At 45.3% G+C, this 19436-nt stretch overlaps 1 protein-coding gene across 2 annotated transcripts in view; it reads right to left on the reverse strand.

The window, feature by feature from the left end:
- Positions 1-700: 700 nt before the first annotated feature.
- B4GALT1 (beta-1,4-galactosyltransferase 1) overlaps positions 701-19436 on the reverse strand; it is a 45726-nt gene continuing 26990 nt past the window's right edge. Inside the window, exons 2-6 of one of the 2 annotated variants that reach the window (XM_080938492.1) lie at positions 18631-18866; positions 8502-8689; positions 5566-5688; positions 3749-3853; positions 701-3338 (exon numbers count right to left, since the gene is read on the reverse strand). In XM_080938492.1, the coding sequence (XP_080794618.1) occupies positions 3206-3338; positions 3749-3853; positions 5566-5688; positions 8502-8689; positions 18631-18866 (785 nt within the window). In that variant the 3' untranslated portion in view covers positions 701-3205. Of the gene's footprint in view, positions 3339-3748; positions 3854-5565; positions 5689-8501; positions 8690-13544; positions 13806-18630; positions 18867-19436 lie in introns of those variants that run through there. The other variant, XM_080938493.1, reaches the window with a different exon arrangement.

The raw sequence follows: 19436 nt of genomic DNA on the forward strand, positions 1-19436 counted from the left end.
TACCAGCCAGCCTGTGAGGGGCTATGGTGCCTGACACATGGAATAAGAGGGCACACCTGGAATACAATGTCTTAAGTACCTGGTAACAACTAAGATTCCTTTCTAATAGTCCTGGGGCAATGATGAGCTAAAGACACTTTGGGGCTAAAGAGATGGCTCAGTGGTTAGGAGCACACTTGTAGAGAACCCAACTTTTGTTCCCAGCACCCATGTCAGGCTGCTCTCACCCTCCTCTAAATCAAGCTCAAGAGAATAAGATGCTCTCTTTTGGCACCCCCCCCACTCACACCCACACATAGAACTACAATTAAAAATTTTCTGAAAGGGATATACTATTGTGACAATGTGCCCAAGAGAACTGGGCCATCCTCAGGAGTCACATGCAGGGAGGACAGGGCTGGCTTTTCCCCTAGAGAGAGATTTGCAGGAGACTGGAGCTGCAGGCAATGGTGGCAGGTGAGCACTCCTTGACAAGGACTGTTTTTTGGGACCAACTCCTACCCTCTATTTAAACATGTTAGGCATGACTCAAAAGACGTGGGGAGGGGCAATGGACCTCTTGAGTACCCACACTGAACCTCCACTCACTGCTTTTCACTATGACCTGTTTACTGCCTTATTGAGGAAAAGTGGCTCTTGGGTTCTAATCCCCTCCACACACCCCAAAAAAGAAAAGAAACCACAGTTACAAAGATAGGGTCATTTATTCATGTTATATTACTGCATTTCAAAGGCAAAAATACAGATGTCTGTTCTCAACATCAAGGTCAGAGACCACCCCCAGCCCCAATGGTAAATACATCAGTACACATGGAATATCAAAATACATACACAGCATCACAGGTCTAGAGTGGCCCAGTGGGCAGTGGAGACCCTGCCAGGCTAAAGGGCAGGGCTTTTCTTTTGCCTTCCTGTGCCTCTGATCTTTCCCAAAGGCCACACTACACAGGTCACCAACAAAAATATAGACAGAAAGGCACAGCATGTGACACCAGGGTCAGAATTCCCAGGTGAAGGAAATGTTCCCTATCCTCTCAATCCTCCTGTCCCCAATGTAGATGCTAACAATAGCATTCCCTGGGCTAGGCAAATGCCCAGGCCTAACAGGGCCTTGGGTGCGCCTTGGGCCCAAGGTGCCCCAAAGGATGCTGGAAAGGAGGAAATGGAAGACAACTTCCCTTGGTTCTGAGAATGGACCACACATTTGACATGAACAAAACCCAACAGGAACAGCATAGAGAAGGCAGAGGTTTGCTTTAGGAGAGAAAAGACGTAACACACTCAATGTCTGTGGTCTCCCTTCTTTTAAGGCACTTTGGAAAAGTCAGGATCTAGGGACTGAAAAAAAAAAACTTCTCTCAGTGCATCCAGTCTTGGTTTTAATGGCTGTCTAGAGGCACGAGGACCAAAGAGAGCACAGATTTTGCACGGCCTGGCTGCTTTGGCTGGGGAAAAGAGTTTCTAACCCACACATAAAAAGGCTTCTGGAGAAGGCAGCAAGTTAGAGACTGTGGTGCTCAAAGCAATAAAGGCACAGGCAGGATCGGGGCCGGCCACACTGCCTCCATACGCAGGGCTGGAGTCCAGGCTGCCACAGCAGAAAGGACTTCGCTCGGGGATTAGATAGCTGACCCTTACAGTCCCAACCCAGGCTTCCTCTTTGAAGTCCTCTCAGCCTGAGGGTCTGAGTGCCCGGCCTTATCATCACAGGCACACCCCAGGCTTGTGAACGGCACCTCATGGGGTTAGCCTGAGCAGTGGGAGCACCTGCTAAAACCCTGAGTGGTGATGAGGGCTTTATAGGCACCAGGATCCTCAGGAAGAACAGGGATGGGTTCAGGTAAACTTTCCAGACCTCTAATTAAAAGGCACAGTCATGCCGGAGAACGAATAGTCTGACCCTGAGCACCACAGGAAACGTTGGGGAAGGAGAGGAGAGGAGGAAGGAGAAGGAAGGAGGAAAGCGAGAACTGATTACTTTGGGTGGGTCAGAGAGTGTGGTGCGGAGGCTGGAGGGATGGTAAACAACCTGGCTGCTAAGATTTTTCAACCCCACAGCCTAGGGCCATGCGGGGGTCAGTTCTAGGAGGTTGAGGGTCCTTCCACCTGCCCACCTGGGGGAGTGGAGGGCAACAGATGCTGTCTCCCAAGTTTCTGACCCAGAGGTCTGGCAGGATAATGCTGACCTGTTCCTTTAGCAAGGGATCTGAAAATAATTTTGCTCTTTACAAAACCTGGCCTGCCAGCTAAATCAGAGGCTCCTTTGTGACTACTACAGTATGCATTATTTTTTCCCCTAAAAAAGACTCAATCCCTTCCCCCACATTTAAAATACCACAATAAAAATACATAGGAAATTCAAGTTTATATAGCATGCTGAGAAAAATAAAGTCATGACTTAAACACTCAATAGCTATTCCAATTTGGATCAACACAGAAGCAACCTACAGCATAATCAAAACGTGATTTATTCTTTAAAATACTACAAACTGCTTCTAAAAACAAAACAAAACAAAACAAAACAACAACAACCTCTTTACATTCAGAAATGAGACAGGGATCTGGAGACAGGCCACGTAAGTGCCCAGGCCCCTGCTCTGAGGGCAAGGCCTTGGAATCCACACACTAACAGGACCCCAAGTTCCAGGCTCAAGTTTTCAAAGTCCTTTGCTAAGATAAGACACAGTGATCGTAACAGTCGCACACCAATGAAGAAAGCAGGAAAGGGGCAGAACACAAGACTTGATTGAAATTTTGATTTTTGTATAAAAAAGATCCAAGAATATCTTGTCAATCGGAATCCAGCAGCTGTCTCAGTTTGTCATGAAGTATGAACATCACCAATCAAAGCAAAGTTCTTACCCCTGTCACAATTTAGCAGTTTCAACAGTGGGAATTCGACCCACAGTCACTAAGGTTTGAACTGTGTACAGTTCTGACTCTTTGGGGGTGACATGTCCAAGAAACCTCTCCAAAGGCTGACCGATTTTACACTGATAAACACCTTGTAGAATTTCATCCAGTGCCGAGCCAGATTGTGGGTAAACGTTACATTCACCCTGGGCACCTGGAAAGACCTCTGAATGATAAGAAAGGAGAACTGTCATTCAGACTGTACAAATGAGAGGGACCAGCCCAGGCGACTGGCAGAAACACACATCTGAGGTCTCTGGCCATCATTAGGTCTCTTATTTGTACCAAAACGCTATCTCGGTGTCCCGATGTCCACTGTGATTTTGGTATATAACGGGTGTCTCTGTATGTCCAACACCTGGTAGGTTAGTGAGTTCAAACCATCAAAGCGCATAGTTTCCTTTGTGTGTGCGATCCGGTCAAACCTACCAGGAGGAATGGTGCAAAGGGAATGGGTTAAAACATAAATCTTAAGAAACTGGCCGACGTCCGTACTTCCCCAACAGCCCTTTTGCCCAGTGTGGTTACCACAGATGGAATAGCTCTACTTCACTGGAGTTACAGGGCCCTGTGCAAAGCCTGTCTTACAGCCTGTTCCCTTTAAAGGAAGAAGAAACACAGGAACCCACAGGGCTGGAGGAATGGTACTGTCTGCTCTTGCAGAGGAAATCCACACAGTGGATCACAACTCCAGTGCCAGAGGGTCACATAACATCTGCTGACCTCTAAGGGGACCAGGCACACATGTAGTACACATACTTACATGCAGGCAAAACACCCACACACATAAAGTAAATCTAACATAAATAAACAAAAGGACACACAGAGAACATACCTCTGAGGATTGGGCTCATTTTTCTTGTCTCTTGAGTGTCGGATCATGCGACACCTCCCTACCACAGCATTTGGGCGTGATATAGACATGCCTTTATGAACTAATCTGCAAAGAGTAAAGGGGAAGTCATCACCATAGCCCAGCTGCAAGATGGCAGACTCATCCACGGTTAAAAGATGTTCACTAAGCCCAAACCCTCATCATCATCCTGGGACAAGGCCCAGAAAATCTTTAGTTACATTTTAGACTCCTTTCCAATACCCTGAATTGTCAAATTCTGCAATTTGTAGTGTTTACATCATTAAAGCCCCAAATTAAAGCATCAAATATGTAAGTTAGAGGTGGGCACATGTGGGTGAGCTGCATGTTTCTGGCCAGGTCTTCCTGTGGGCTCACCTTAGTGTCTGGCATACATAAATGCCTTCATCTCTTGGAGAACTACTCCATCCCTGTATTTACTTGCCCATCTTTCCAGTCCTTCACTTCATGTCTTTCCCCCTCCCAGCGCTCCTGACCATTCGGGTATGTCTGTGGTATACAGCAGTCCAGCGCTGACCATTTGGGTACGTCTGTGGTATACAGCAGTCCAGAGGGCTTGCCCAGGTCCGGTTATGTGGAGGCAAGTGTGTCTGTCTGAACCCTGTCAAGGTTCTTAGCATCTTCCCTGCTGGATGGGCCTGGCAGTGCTCTGTATGCAGTAGGTACTCAATATGTGCAGGCTTACTAACCAGTTTGCACACTCTAATATGAAGTTTATGTCAAGGCCCTTATTAAGAACTTGGAGCTTTGGCAAGTTCTCACATAGTGGTAACCTTGAACGGCACGGACGATGTTCTGACAGAAACTTTCTGTTAACTCATCAAATGTGTTCCAAGTCAGGTAAAAGCTCAGATTGGTTCCCAGATGGCTTTTACTACCCCAAACCTACAGGAGACAGGTTTGCCAGTTATAAAGGTACCTGGGGGTGTGGACAGGGTAAGACTGGCAAAATGGTTGTCCACACAGGCTCATTAAACTTTTATCTGGGTTTTTTTTTATTATTGTTGTTCTTGTTTTTGATACAAAGACTCACTATGTAGATGTAGCTCTGGCTGTCCTAGAACTCTCTATGTAGACTAGACTAGCACTGAACTCACAAAAGATCACCCTTCCTCTGCCTTCCAAGTGCTGGGATTAAAGGCATGTGCCACCACAGCCAGCATTATTGTCTTTTAAAAAATGATGTATTTTATGTGTGTGTGTGTGCGCGCGCGCGCGCGCGCCTGTGTGTGTGTGTATAGACACCTGAGTGCAGATGCCTACAGACTCTAGAAAAAAATTCTCTGTAGCTGGAGTTACAGGCCATTGTAACTGTAAGATGGTCTGCAATAGTAGTATGTACTTTTACCTGCTGAGCCATCACTACAGCCCCTAATCTGTCTTTCCTCGTCTGTGGGATGGAAACTTGCTTTATTAAAAAAAAAAAAATAGCAGGCCCATAATGAGATGCAAGTCTTTGAAAATGAGACTCTCACATCAAGGGGTTGTCCTGTCCCCACATCCCGTATCACTAGAGCAGTCTGGGTCACAGATGCACACACTGCCACGGGTTATGACATTCAAGCTCTCATGCTTGTCTTCTAAGAGCCCCAGAAGATTGGTTTTCTAAAGACTCTGCTAAGCACCTGTAAGACCTACCAGAACATAACAGATCTAAGCCTAGGGGCTGAGTGGGGACTGCCCTCCCTCCTGGGTACTAATCCTTCCAGAATAACCCAGCAATGACTCAAACACTGGAAGAAAAGCTAAAGAGAAGAGAAATAAACTATGAGCATTACCTGTTAAAAATGTCGTCATCTTCTCCTCCCCAACCCCAATAATTATTTGGAAATCCATTGATGGCAAGAAACTGTTGTTTACTAAGAGCAGAGACACCTCCAAAATACTGAACATAGGGCAGGCTGGAGAGGAAGAACACAGACAGAGGCCCATGGTTAGCAGGTTCACCCCAAGTCATGACTGAAACGCACTAACGGGCCTGGAACTCACTATGTAGACCAGGCTGACCCTGCCTTTGTCTCTTAAGTGCTGGGATTAAAGGCATGATCCACATGAACAGGTATGAACTTTCTCCTTAGGTACAGGGAGGAAATCTCCCTGAATGATATAAAATTGATGATTCATGATATGAAAATTAATTTATTTTACTTACTTACTATCTTTCCAAATCCAACCCTGAACCAAAATTTTTCCTTTAGCTTTTGATGTTTAATTTGTGTTTTTGTCAGGGTTCAGATTACTTTAGTGACATACACATATGTAGAATCTTTCTTTCTAGAGTTCAGTACTGAACCTATGGTCATATAGGAAACCAGTCAGTGACGGTAGGCTAAGTCCAGTTCTTCCAACTGTGGTTCTGAAATCTGCTTTCTATGTACCTTGTTACTGCAAAAAAAAAAAAAAAAAAAAAAGGCCGTGTGCAGGAAAGGCTGCCAATGTCACACGGCCCATCCTTGCTCATCTTATTTATGTACTAATCTCTTTCTTCCAAAGGCACAAGGTTTGAACACCAGTCTGACAGCTGCATCTCTGGAAACTGCCTCAAATTCTCTAGTTATTCTGACTTATTTTTCCACATTTCCAAGCACCGGACACTGGAGGCTTTTGTCCCTGACCTCTTATATCTTGACACTTTCATGGTTAGGAAGAATGGATTCTGCTCCAAAGGCCATGCAAAGGTCTGTCCATGGGCGGGCCCTCTAAACGTCAGTTTCCTGTTACCCTAAGCATAGCTCCTAACACATTAGGCTCCACTTAATTCTAAAGTTAATGTTTAAAATCTTGATTCGTTTCCTTACATGAACCAGGGAAAATGCCGGTCAAGCCACACACCCATAACTGTGCACATGAGGTGAAAATCAGGAGTGTTTCTTTCCTTTTGGAGAGGAAGTTGTGTGTGGAGTAAAGGTCTCACTTTGTATAAAGGCTAGCTCTGGATTCACAATTCTCCTGCCTAACTTGGCCTCTCATCACAATGTCTGGAACTTAGTTCCACCTCCGCCATGACACATGTGTACACACACACAGTACACACACACAGTACACACACACAGTACACACACACACACACACACACACACACACACACAGTCTCAAGCTCAATTGCCTAGGCTATCTTTGAATAAGATGATCCTCCAGGGACAGAGTGTTTCACTGGTTTAGAAGGATTATTTTTAAAAGACTCCTGGAATTCTGCTTGAATGAACAATGGATTCAGATTCGGATGATACCACTAAAGGGTCAAATTATCTATTTTTGGCATACCTCACACACCTTTTTTTGGGGGGGGTCAAATTCACAAATGGGGACTGAAAACATGGCTTCAAGCATGCTATGCAACTACTGAGCCATTGTTCCAATTCATTCACATATATACATACATACACATACATATATACATACATACATATATATATGTATATATGTGTGTATGTGTGTGTGTTGTTGTTGTTGTTGTTGGTTAAAACCAAAGGCTGATGGACAAATAACAGGTCTTGTTAATCAGTGGTTTTCAGTGGAAGTGTGTGCTATCTTGAATAGATAGTTTTTTGCAATATCTCTGTTACTTTTCTTATCTACCTGCTCTATTTGTCTGTCAGCCACTGTTGGTATTGTGGTTTCTTGTGCCTCACCATTACTCTTCAGGAGAAGACTAAGGAGGGTCAGAGTACAAACCGGTTAAAGGGAAGACACTCAAGAAGAGGGAAGACAAGCAGGTACAGATTAACTCCTGAGGTGTCTAAATGGGACGTTCCGGGTAGGTCCTGAATAGCTCTGACCTCCAGGAGACCTATGCTCTATGTGGTCCTATGGGTCTCATATGGGAGGATGAGAGGCTGCGAACACCTGAGTCTGACAGGGTGGCTGTGTTCCCACAAAGGCTCACAGGCCACATATACCTGCACCCAGACTAAACTCTAGTAACTGTGACACAACTTCTTGAAGCTTCAGTTATTGAAGGACGGGAAAGATGATGCTTTTCAAATATGAGTTATCCTTTAATGCAAACAAGGGTGGACTGTGAAGTAAAATGCACATTTACTTACTTCATATTAATTTTTTTCCTTAAAGACAGGATCTTCCTATAAAGCTCTGACTGTCCTGGAACTCAGCATATAGCCAGGCTGGCCTCAAGCTGTAGAGATCTACCTGCCTCTGCCTCTAGAGTACTGGGATTAAGGGTGTGTGCCACTATGCCTGGACCTTTGACTTTTAAAGTTCAACAACTGACTATAAAACTACCTTCCCCACATGTCAGTAGGCACAGCCCCTGAATCTTCACTAGCTCTGTGATACAAAAGTTACAGCCCCAGGTTTGAGCAGAAACACATGTTTTTCTTAGAAAAAGAACCAGGTAATCTTTCAAAGTGCTGAAGGCCATCTGTGAAGATATCCAATCTCCAGAACCCATGCTTCTCAAACTATGTGGGGCAGAGGGGGATAGAAAATGAGGAGATGCAGCCACTGTTGGGAGCCTAAACTTAAGAGCCATGCCAAACACTAAAAACTGTTACCAACATACATAGTAATTATAGGGCCTGCTGGATTCTTTCTCCAGCAATGAATGACTGGAGATTTTTTTTTTAAAGCAACCATTTCTCAGAGGTGGTGTTCTTCTGCAGAGCCCAGAGCACTACAGAGGACCTACATTTTTTAGTTCATACCTAAAAAAAACTTCCATAGTTGCAGGAAACTCTGGCTAAGTATGTCTTACCTAAACCCGAACTTGTCCATTGCAACAGAAATGTGCCGAGGCTGTGAAAAACACCTGTAGGCATTGTGATCATCCATCGGAATGAGGTCCACATCACTGAATACAAAGCAGTTGTAATCATAGTCTTTCAAGGCCTCTTGAAAGCCAATATTGAGTAGCTTAGCTCGATTGAACATGGTGTCTCCAGCCTAGTGCAGAAACAAGAAGTGGTATTAGATGTCACAAAACCTTTGAGCAGAACACTCACAAGGACTAGGGCTCACGAGTATGTGAGAAACTGAACAATATTGCTCACTGTGAAGTATGTATGATAACAGACTGCACATAGTCACATAAGCATCGCCAGGGAATTGGCCAAACAAGTCATGGGTGTCACATAATGAATAGAGTTCAGACAGACAGACAGACAGATAGAAAAGGGCTGGATGTGGTGGCATCCACCTGTAATCTGGCATCCAGGAGTCCAAAGTATGTAGATTATGAGTCTGAGACCAGCCAAACTCTGGAGCCGCTTAGAATATCGTGAGACTCTTCTAAAGTAAGTGTGTGTGTGTGTGTGTGTGCGTGTGTGTGCACGTGCGTGTATGGGAGCCCACACTGCTCTAAAAGAGAAGGTGAAAGGTATTTAAACAATGTCACTTATTATAAACAGACGCCAGCAACAGTACACAGAAAGTGTTGAGAATTAGGGCTGCCCTTTCACCTCCAATCTGTTCCAGTCTGACTGACATATTGTTGGACTTCTACATGTCTATCAGACCATCAATTAGGCGCTGAAGGGACATGGTAAACCTTACTCAGTTCTTGTCTTCATAATGCTCATTGTACAGCAGGAAGCAGTCAGATACACAGGGATAGAGATAAAGCGCCTGCTTTAGGTCCAGCTGATAAGGCCCAGGGTATGAAATCTGATGGGAACTGTTCATGTTTCAATGACTTACCTTGTTTATTCCAGTAGCACCCATGAAAATGTAAATGACAAAAAGACTCACACTTTTGCTTTTCAGTCAACTAGTGCCTTACTGTTACCAAATAAAAGTGTAATAGTTGCCGTCTAGCTTGATGGATGGATGATGGATGGATGGATTGTGGATTTGATGGACAGACAGACTGATGAGCAAGTAACAATGTACAATGGTAGATGATGGCACTTTCTATAAAGTTCCAACCAAAGCAGCTCCTTGAAGATCACTCTGGGGGTGTCGATTCTTACTGGCTCCTGTGGCCCATGGTGAGCAGAGACGGTCCCAACATGGGCCCTGCTGCCCTTGAGCCCAGCAGTTCACAAAGCTCTTCTTGAATATGTGCTTTCATTCTGACCTCTAGTAGTGCCTCAAAGCAGTGACAGCCCCACACTTCGGAATCCTCACTTACTAAGGCTCTTTTCCTTAAAACTCTTGGGGATCAAAGGATTGGTACCTCCACTCTGAGTGCCATTGTCCCACAAGGGGCCTGTAGCCCATAGATGAGAACTCCTCTCTTGCAGAGATGGAGTGTCCATCAAGTAGATAATACAAAAACAAACTACTTAGAAAAAGGGAGGTACCAGGAAGTCAGAAAACAATGAATAAAGAAATGACTTAGCACACAGGAGCTCCTTTTTCCAGCTCGATCAAAGCTCTGCAACGTAGAACAAAAAGAACAGTGTTCTTTGGCTGCTCTACCACAAAGAGTAGATCTGAAATTCTGAATTCAACTAGTTCCATGTAAGCCATGGGGCAAAAAGTCCACTGAGTAGAAAATAAATAGGAAAACCAAGAAGTTATTAGAACCACTGTTATTGTGACAATATATTGATAATGTCCACTGGGGGATTGTAGATTGTCTTGAAGCTGTTTGTATTTTAATGTTAATTCCACTTCCCCAAGAAGGGCTGCCAAGAGGTGGGTTCATCTGAACCACCCCATTTAAAAATGAAGGAAATAGAGTGACTGGGCCGGACGGGGGGGGGGGGTGTCAGAGGGGGAGGAACCAGGTGGGATTGATTGATGTTAAAAACTATGAACATTAAGGATTTTATAGGCCTAATATCTCATATAGAAGGGCAATTTGTATCTTTGTCTATTTGATGCAATCTTGTTGTGTAGAGGGTTTGTGGATTGAGAGTCGAATATATAAAACTGAATGAAAAGCAATCGGGCTGTAGAGTTGTGTTTGTGGGATTTTGGGGTACAGAAACACCCGGGACAGAGGAGGAGAACAGGTGGTAGTAAACCGCCAAGAAAAGGGAGTTGTGCGAACGGAGTGAGATACGGGTGGCAGCTTGACCAGGTGCCCAAGGCTCAGTATCAGGGTCAGGTCTGAGGAGCAAGACCTCAGGGCTGATAAAGAGATAAACTGATTTTTATTTTTTACTATTTACTGCAACAGGGGATGTCATATACAAGGCACAGAGTGAGTGCTTCTACCCTGTAGTATATGAGTTGGTCATCTTGACAGCTTTTAAAGTCATTGTCACAATCCAAATTACACTTTGGAACACAAAGTCCTAATGACCACTTTTCTAATAAGCAAAAGGGATGAATTCCTAAAGGATAACCTCTAAGGATGTCCTAAGGGTATCTCCAAACTCACAACTATGCCCTTTCTCTTAGCATACTCCCATGATCTGGGGTGGGGTTCCTGGTAGCCTTCTCTGAGCCACATAGGACCTGCTGCTGACCATGACTGTTTGATCTAAGCATTGCTCAAGACTATGCAGTGTTCACTTTCCAGGGGCTCAAAATTTGGAACTATGAAGATGCACTTTGGGGGCCACAGCCCATAAATAGAAGTACACAGTTCCTTCAACTCAGAAAGGACTCTAGCTGTCTGGACCACATTCAGAACTAGTCAATTTCCCAAATAACCTGAACACTCTCCCTTGGCCTCCTCTCAAAACAGCATCATCGATATGAACCAGGAAGAAGGAAATATACATGGTACGAGCCAGTGGATGTGCTGTGGCCCACTAGGAACCCGAAATGGGAAGACAGGCAAATGTATCTTCCTCTTCTTTCGTTGAGACTGCAGAAAAGTAAAGTATTTTCTGGATTTCTTTGGGTGAAATGCTTTCCTTTCTTGGTCAGAAAGGCAGCATGCAAAGCCAATTATCGTTTTCTAAGATGTACTCCACCTCCTTAGAGAGAATCCTAAGGGTATCTCCAAACTCACAACTATGCCCTTTCTCTTAGCATACTCCCATGATCTGGGGTGGGGTTCCTGGTAGCCTTCTCTGAGCCACATAGGACCTGCTGCTGGCCATGACTGTTTGATCTAAGCATTGCTCAAGACTATGCAGTGTTCACTTTCCCTCCCCCAGCCTCCTTCCCACCCCATCACTATCTACTGTTTCAGTCAACTAAGTGCAAATTTATCAAGCATCTAGTGCCAGACCAGGCCAAATACACAACTGAGACAAGTGGGTACTTTGATTCCAGTTTCTCTGCTTACTGCTAAGTGAATTATGAATTATACATCTGGGCTCAGCTTCCTGCTTTGTCACAATACCGCATGAAAGGCCTTAGTACTACCTAGGGACAATCCAGTGACTACCATGATTGTGGAAACAGGCTTCTCCTTTATCTGGAGCTATCAGGCTGTCCCATGGCTGGTTCCTGCTGCTACTGGTGACACCACATTCTTTAGCATATGCTTATGGCCTTTCTTACTAGCTTCAAAAGTCACCCCCTCAATTCCTGCTTCACTGATAGGGCATTTCTAAACAGGATTAGGCTTAACTGAATTAGCCCGTGGGTCACATGATTGACCTCCAGCTGCAGAAGAAAGTGAGAGTGAGGTGGAGTGTGAGGATGCCTGGTGGAAAGTCTGGGAGAAGCTTCATCCTGAATGAAGCACATGTCTTTTTTAAAACATGACTCAGCCTTTTTGTTGTTGTTGTTGTTTGTTTGTTTTTACTTTGATTTGGGGTTTTGGTTTTTGTCTGTTTTGAGTATTGAGACAAGATCTCACCATGTACACCAGGCTGGCCTCAAAATCACAGAGACTGACTACTGGGGTTGAAGACTGGCACCACCACCATGACCAGCATGATTCAGCTTTTAAAAGTGGGCTTCTCACATCTCACATTGGTAGACAAGACCACTTCCTAACTTGAGGGAGGAAAGAGGCAGAAAGAACAGCTAAAATCTCTAAGGACAGAAGCAGATAAGAGGAGACAGACTGCGCTGGGGAGGAACATCTCATGGTAAGAGATTTGTAAAAACTACGAAGAAAAAAAAAAACATTTAGAAACAAGAATTCAAAATAGCAGTAGAGGTGGGCCTTCCAGGCCATAGGGAGCCTTACACTATGAATTATGTGGAATGTGTGGTGGGCTAATTCCTACTCTTCTTATAGTTCCTAGCAGCTGGCTTACAATTTTTATGCATAATAAGTTGGTGACCTTGGCTTCAGACACAGTCTCCAAGAAAACTTGATTCTGAGACTTAAGTCTTTCTCCCAGTAAATAAATAAGGGCCCATACTCTGGGAGGCAATTCTGTTAGCGACAGCAGTCAGAAGGGTGAGCACAGACTGGAACAACAGTGAAGGGATTGGGGTGAAGTATGCAGGTCAGCTTAAAACCCCAGGTCCAGAGGCCAGAGCAGAAGGCCCAAGGCACAGAGACTTCCGGTATAAGTCCCACAGCAAAAGGTGGCCCTAAGAACTTCCAGGGTGTGTGAGACAATAAGCTAAAAACAGACTTCTCTTTCAAAAAGCAACCTGTCTACTTGTACCAGTTAACTATAAAAACGTGGAACATATTTCTTAACATACAATCCTTGTGTGAAAATCTAGCCCAAGGAAACAATTCTGAATGCAGAAGAAGCCAACAGAGAGCAAACCTGAGACTTGAGGATATTTGCTACTGTTTATTCAGGCTTCTAGTAATAGAAAGGATTAATTGTAATAGAACCCAGTGATCAACTATTATGAAAGCACTGAAGTTATGAATATGGAGGCTATGAAACAGCGTGGGAAGATGCTGATGATATGGACCTGAAGAGAAAGACAAGATATAAACATTTACATACATACACTATGAGCTCTACCGGGTTTAATCTAAAGTCGGCGAAGTCTCTCAGGCTCTGCACCATGAGCTGGCTTCCACTGATCTCGATGTTTTCCCAGCAAGCCCACAGCAGCCCTGTGCTTGTGTGGGAGGCACCACAGCTGGAGGACAGCACAGTCACAGGGGCTTATTCACAGCTTCCTCCGGCCAGAAAGGCCTGGCACTGTGTCAGATGTGAGGACATTAGCAGAGTGCCAGTGGCAGCGGCGGTGGCAGCGGAGGCGGCAGCCGTAGGTAAGTCGACCTTCCTTTCTTTAGTGGAGGCAGAGGACAGAGAGAAGGTAGGTGAAAAGAAGCCGCCCACAAATAGGAGCCCCTTCTTCAGCTTTGCTACAATCAGGACTGACAAGTAAAAGAGCCCACTGGAAGGGAAAAGGCACACGCAAAGGAGATGGGTGAAGGGCAAACCTCAGGCTGCAACAGGAAAAGACTTACTGGACCACCCTTATAATAAGGCCAAGTCCAAATAAGCCACCATTCCTTTTCTGTTCACTAGGAACTGAGTAAGTGCTATGATACTCCCCAGAACACACAATGTGGTCAGAGGGAGACAGCAGAGCAGAGGGCGGCACTCAGACACTCCCACCATCCCACTCCACCCCCATGCCAGCAACACCCCAAAGAAAGGGAGGGTCAGTGACTGAGCCCTATCCCTCCTAAAGTCCCGTCCCCCACACATTGACTGACAGCTGGAAGAGGAAATAGAAGGCAGAGGTGACAGATAACAAAGATAATCAGTCAAGACAGAAACCACATTATGAGAGCCATAAAGCAGCCACCCTCATGGACAATTGATCCTGACTTCCTGGAGGAACTTTCTCCTTATTAGCCTACAACAGTCCTGGGAGGGAGGGGCTGGAGATGACTCAGTGGTGTAGTTACACTTGTGGAGGGCTGGGGTTTGGTTCCCAGTACCCACATTAGGAGGCAACCAACTGCCTACCATAATTCAAACTCCAGTGGATGCCCTCTTTTGGTCTCTATAGGCACCTACATTCATGTACACACATACACACACACACACACACACACACACACACACACACACCCCACAAATTTTCAAAAAACATCTTCAAAACAAAACAAAACAACACCACAGCCAGACAAAGTTCCATCTGCCCTCCTGGCACAGGCTGTCCAGCTGGGTCTGCCTGGAAGTCACAAGTCAGAAAGGCTCCTGGAGGCTTGGCAGCTACTACTCACAAGCTGCTGCCTCTCTCACACACACACCAAATATACCAACATGGCGATCAGGACTTTCCTTAGCACTCTGTCTAATCCCAGCCTGCTATTGGCCATGATCTTATTGCTTATGCAGCCTTCAGAGCAGCCTTCACTTGAAGTCTATGGAAGTCAAAAAACAAAGGAACACAAAAGACTTTGTTTTCAGTTTGGGGCTTGCTATGTAGCCCAGGCTAGCCCTGAGCACACTATGTAGTGAGGCTAATCTCCAACTTGCAATCATCCTCTTTTGTACTACAATTAGAGGTATGAATCGCCTATCATGTGATCATGAGCAAACACAGGGATAAAGCACATGTGTCTTTCCCAGAAGGAAAGTTACCCTAAGGTTTATCACAGGCAGCCGTCGCTCTCGTCAGCAATGCACAGGGACTCAGGTGAAGGGCCCTGAGGAGGGGCTGTGCAAGTTTTGAAAGGGTCCTAATATGGCCAAGCTAGGTGAGGAGGCTTTGCTTCCAGCAGGAGTGGACCCAGCGAGAGAACCAGGGGCAGGGCGTCAATAAATGAGACCCATGGTCAGACATGGTAATGAGTCTGGCTAGGAACTAAGGGTCAAGGGCCAAAACGAGGCACAAAAATGTCAATTGTCCTTTGGGAAGAAGTATAGGTCACCTCTATTTCAGGGGCTTCACAGAACTCATGAAGTAAAAGAAAGAGGTTTAAATTTATCCAGAAAAGGGTACTGAGGGGAGGCCCATGCACAGAGCCACTGGAGACATGAGGAGGTCACAGGTTAGGAGGACAGGCAGTGCCTGTGGCATGGTGTATGAAAGGTGACAAGGAGAAGTGGCTGGAGGTAGGTCAGGTCTAGTCCCCAGGTGGCATCACACACTCAGGTCTCAGATCACTCAGGCTCTCAAGTCTATGGCAGGGGAGGTTGTTGAAGGCTTCAAGGTAAAGATGTGACAGGCAGAGCCGGGACGATGAGGAGACAGAGGTGGCAGAAGCACCGTAAGTGACGCTGGAAGAGAAGCCAGCTGCTGACCTTGAGACAAAGCACCATGGTGGTGATGACCGTCTGTAATTTATGATGGAAACTCTAATGTGTCTTACTTCTGTCTGTCGGTCCTTCTGCCCCTCTCTCCCTTCCTTTCTTTCTCTTTTTCATCTAAGGCTGGTGCTACCTATTACCTGACTTCATGCTTTCCCAGCTGAAACATGCATGACAGAAGGCATTCCTGTTTGCTATATGACATTCCCTTCCACACTGAGGTCCATCCCAGCGCTGGACTCCGCCAGATACCCAAATGTCAGAGTAGAACCCATGACACCAAGTAGGATGTGATGAGACTCTCGCAGGACCCACATATGTATGGCAAGAGGAGAGACAGAAACCCAAAGGATACCTTTGCCCCTCTCTGTAACAACTGGGGAGTACCTCCCACACACCCCTTCAGCACACTTATGTTGAGCTTAAGTTTCATAGTGGCTGGAGGGGCCTACATTGAACAAGGTTAACAGCAAGTATAAACCACACAAACTCACTGCACATAGGACACAACCCTCCTCTAAGGAAGTTTATAAGGCATGGCCCCTAAGTCTTATGAGAGCCTATGTCTGACTCACACCGCTATTCATTATTTTCTAACCCCATAGAGGCCCTAACAGGTGAGAGGCAAGACCGGATATTGGTACTACTTGGGCTAAAGTAGAAGGCAGGAAAAAGCATAAGGAGTTTATCAGCCAGGTACCAGGCAGAGGCAACAGGCAAGGATGAAGGATGGAAAAGAGTAACAGCTAATGTTTCCTGAGTAGTCAGGGGCATATGTGACCTGCCCATGATCAGACTGGGAAATGGCTTTCCAGGTATGGTGCTCACTCACAGCCCCAGATACCAGGCTTTGGGAAACACACAAGAAAGAGGAGAAATGGCCCACTGGGAGGACATTATTGATCCTGGGAAGCTAGGTGGGGTTTAGTTACAACCCACTGTCATTTATGTGACCAGCAGTTATCTGTTTACTCCCTGCCCTCGAGGGTCCAGGCAGGTCCTAGCAGACAGTGACAGGGAAATGTGCTGAAGTTCTTTCTCCCTTTGCTTCAAGGCTGACACTCAGCTTAGACTTCACGAGTACTCAGCAAGCATTCCACCACTGAGCTACACCCCCAACTCCTAACAGAGATTCCTTTTCTGACACTAAGGTACAAGTGGGGGAAAAAGAGAAGGGGGTTGTTCCTAGTATTCCAGGGAAGGTAGGCAGAAGCAGAGAGCGGGTAATTTACGGTTATTTCCTCCAAAATGTGACTCACAGAATACTCATCATCTGTCTAGACTAGCTAAGGAAGTGCTTCAGTAGGTCAGAGGTGATGTTCACGGGAGGACCTGTAACAATGAAACCTGCCTTCCAACAGATTTAGGAACTCCTCTACTAAATATATGGAGGTACAGCCTTCTCATTAGACAATCACCGTCCAATCACATGCTTTTGTTTGATAGTTTCTTTGTTTTTTGAGACAAGGTTTCTCTTTGCCCTGACTGTGCTGGAGCTAGCTCTGTAGACCAGGCTGGCCTCAAACTCAGAGATCTGCCTGCCTCTGCCTCCAGAGTCCTGGGATTAAAGACATGCACCAAGAACTTAAAAATTATAAATTCAATAAAAATGAAAAACTTTGCTTTTTTTTGGTATGCTTAATAAGCAGTACTGTTTTCCCTACGAATATAACTTTAGCATTTCAAGTTAATCCTCAATATTGAAATTCATGTATATCCTGTAATCTAGGTGAGTACTTGGGTGCCACGTTTTATTGAGATGTGTTTGGAAAGACTGTTTGCCCCTTTACTTCAACATAAACTTTGAGCCTGCTTGAGGTAGTAAAATTGTGACTGTCTTTATTTTTATTTTTATATTTGCTTCCATAAAAGTCTGGAGGCTTTATGTTACAGCAGGGAATCTGGGATAGCTGAGGCTGCCTCAGTTGCTAAAGGAATGCTTAAAAAAGTGTAAGATCCCAAAGCTTCCTGTCCGCCTTAGGAAGGTGAAGACTTTGCTACAAAGCAGTTTGCTCACAATTTAAAATCGCATGTGAACCAGGGTGGTGGTGGTGCACATATTTAATCCCAGCACTCACGAGGCAGAGGCAGGTGCATAGCTCTGTGAGTGTGAGGCCAGCCTAGTCTACAGAGTGAGCTCCGAGACAGCCAGGGCTACAGAGTGAGACCCTGCCTCAAAGGAACCTTTAAAAAGGCTTAGATCTACTGAATCTCTGGGTGTGGTGACAGAGGCTGGTGAGTTTTCAGCATTTCTATCCTAAGCAAAAGAGAGCCTGACACACAGTCTGAGGGGCAGCAAGAAACTCACTCTCTGAAGCTCTAAAATAGGACCCCCAGACTTTTCACCCATAGCTGGCTGTACATGGGTGAAAATATGTATGTACAATAGAGACATACATATGGTCTCTTATGGATACCCCACAAGAAAGATACTGACTGCCCAGCTGGATACATTTCAAAGTTACACAAACATCTGAAAAAAATGGATTGTTTTGTAATTATTATTATTAGTAGTAGTAAGAAAACTATAGTAACCTAAAAATGGTAAATAATCAGTGTCTTACTTTGTGACAATTGGAGATGACTTTTTCTTTCAGATTTGCTGGAAGGTTACTCCTAAAAAGCCAAGCACGCTCTATCTATTTCTCTTGGCTAACAGACCTAATATCAACAAGCAAGCATATTGTTTGGCACTTAGCTCACCGCACTGTTTAAAGAAGGACAGCATCAGTGACAGAGTTGGCAAGCCCTTGTAAAATGAGATGCTCCCTTCCCTCAGCGCTAACTGAGCACACATTTGTGTCCCCGAGCTCTACCTCCCTTGTCCCATTTCCCAAACCTCACCTGATTGATGACGTAGATGCCATAGTCGAGTTGCTGGCGCTGAAGGACTGGATGCAAATAATACAGCCAATATTTGAGGTGCTCCTGCCGGTTACGGAATGGGATAATAATGGCCACCTTGTGAGGAGAGATACAGTCCTTGGGGGAGTAACGGCCGCCCATCTTTACCTCTGGGTTCTTCTTTGCCAGAAGCTCCAGATCCACAGGAATATTAAAGTCAATCACCATGGGGCCAACTAGAGAGGTGAAAGGAAGAAGTTAGCCAGCCACAGGGCCCACTCTGCTGGAGACAGCATTAGTTGACAGTTCCTCCCTCTGCAAGAGCGAGGAGACAGGGTGCTGTAAAAAAGGCATCCGTGCCCATCCCTACTGTGACCAGTCACCTCAGAAGACCTTGTTCCAGGAACTCCTAGTACTGGGCAAACCCAGACAGTTAGTTACCTGTGGAGCACTCCCTGCACAAGAGATGTCCTCCTTGGGCTGCACTGTAAAACTGAATCACTTTCTCAGAAATCCTGAGCTCTGCCATCTGTGTGGTTTTAGACAAAAGACAAACTCGGCTCTTTCTAAACCTAACTAAATCTAACAGGGGAAAAGGAAGAGAAGGGTGTGGTGTGGGCAAATCACTGTAGAGGAAATCAGATTCAAAATGAAGCCAGTCAGAGAGTAGAAGGGATTCAAAACAAAACAAAACAAAAACTTAGAAATAGTGGCCAATAAAGTCGAGGGATAAATTGAGAAGGCAAGGTCAGGATGACTCCCAGAGTTCCTGTCCCGGAAGAAGAAGTTAGAGACATGGATCAGTA

Source organism: Micromys minutus (genome assembly GCF_963924665.1).
Source record: "Micromys minutus genome assembly, chromosome: 26".
NCBI classification, from domain to species: domain Eukaryota; kingdom Metazoa; phylum Chordata; class Mammalia; order Rodentia; family Muridae; genus Micromys; species Micromys minutus.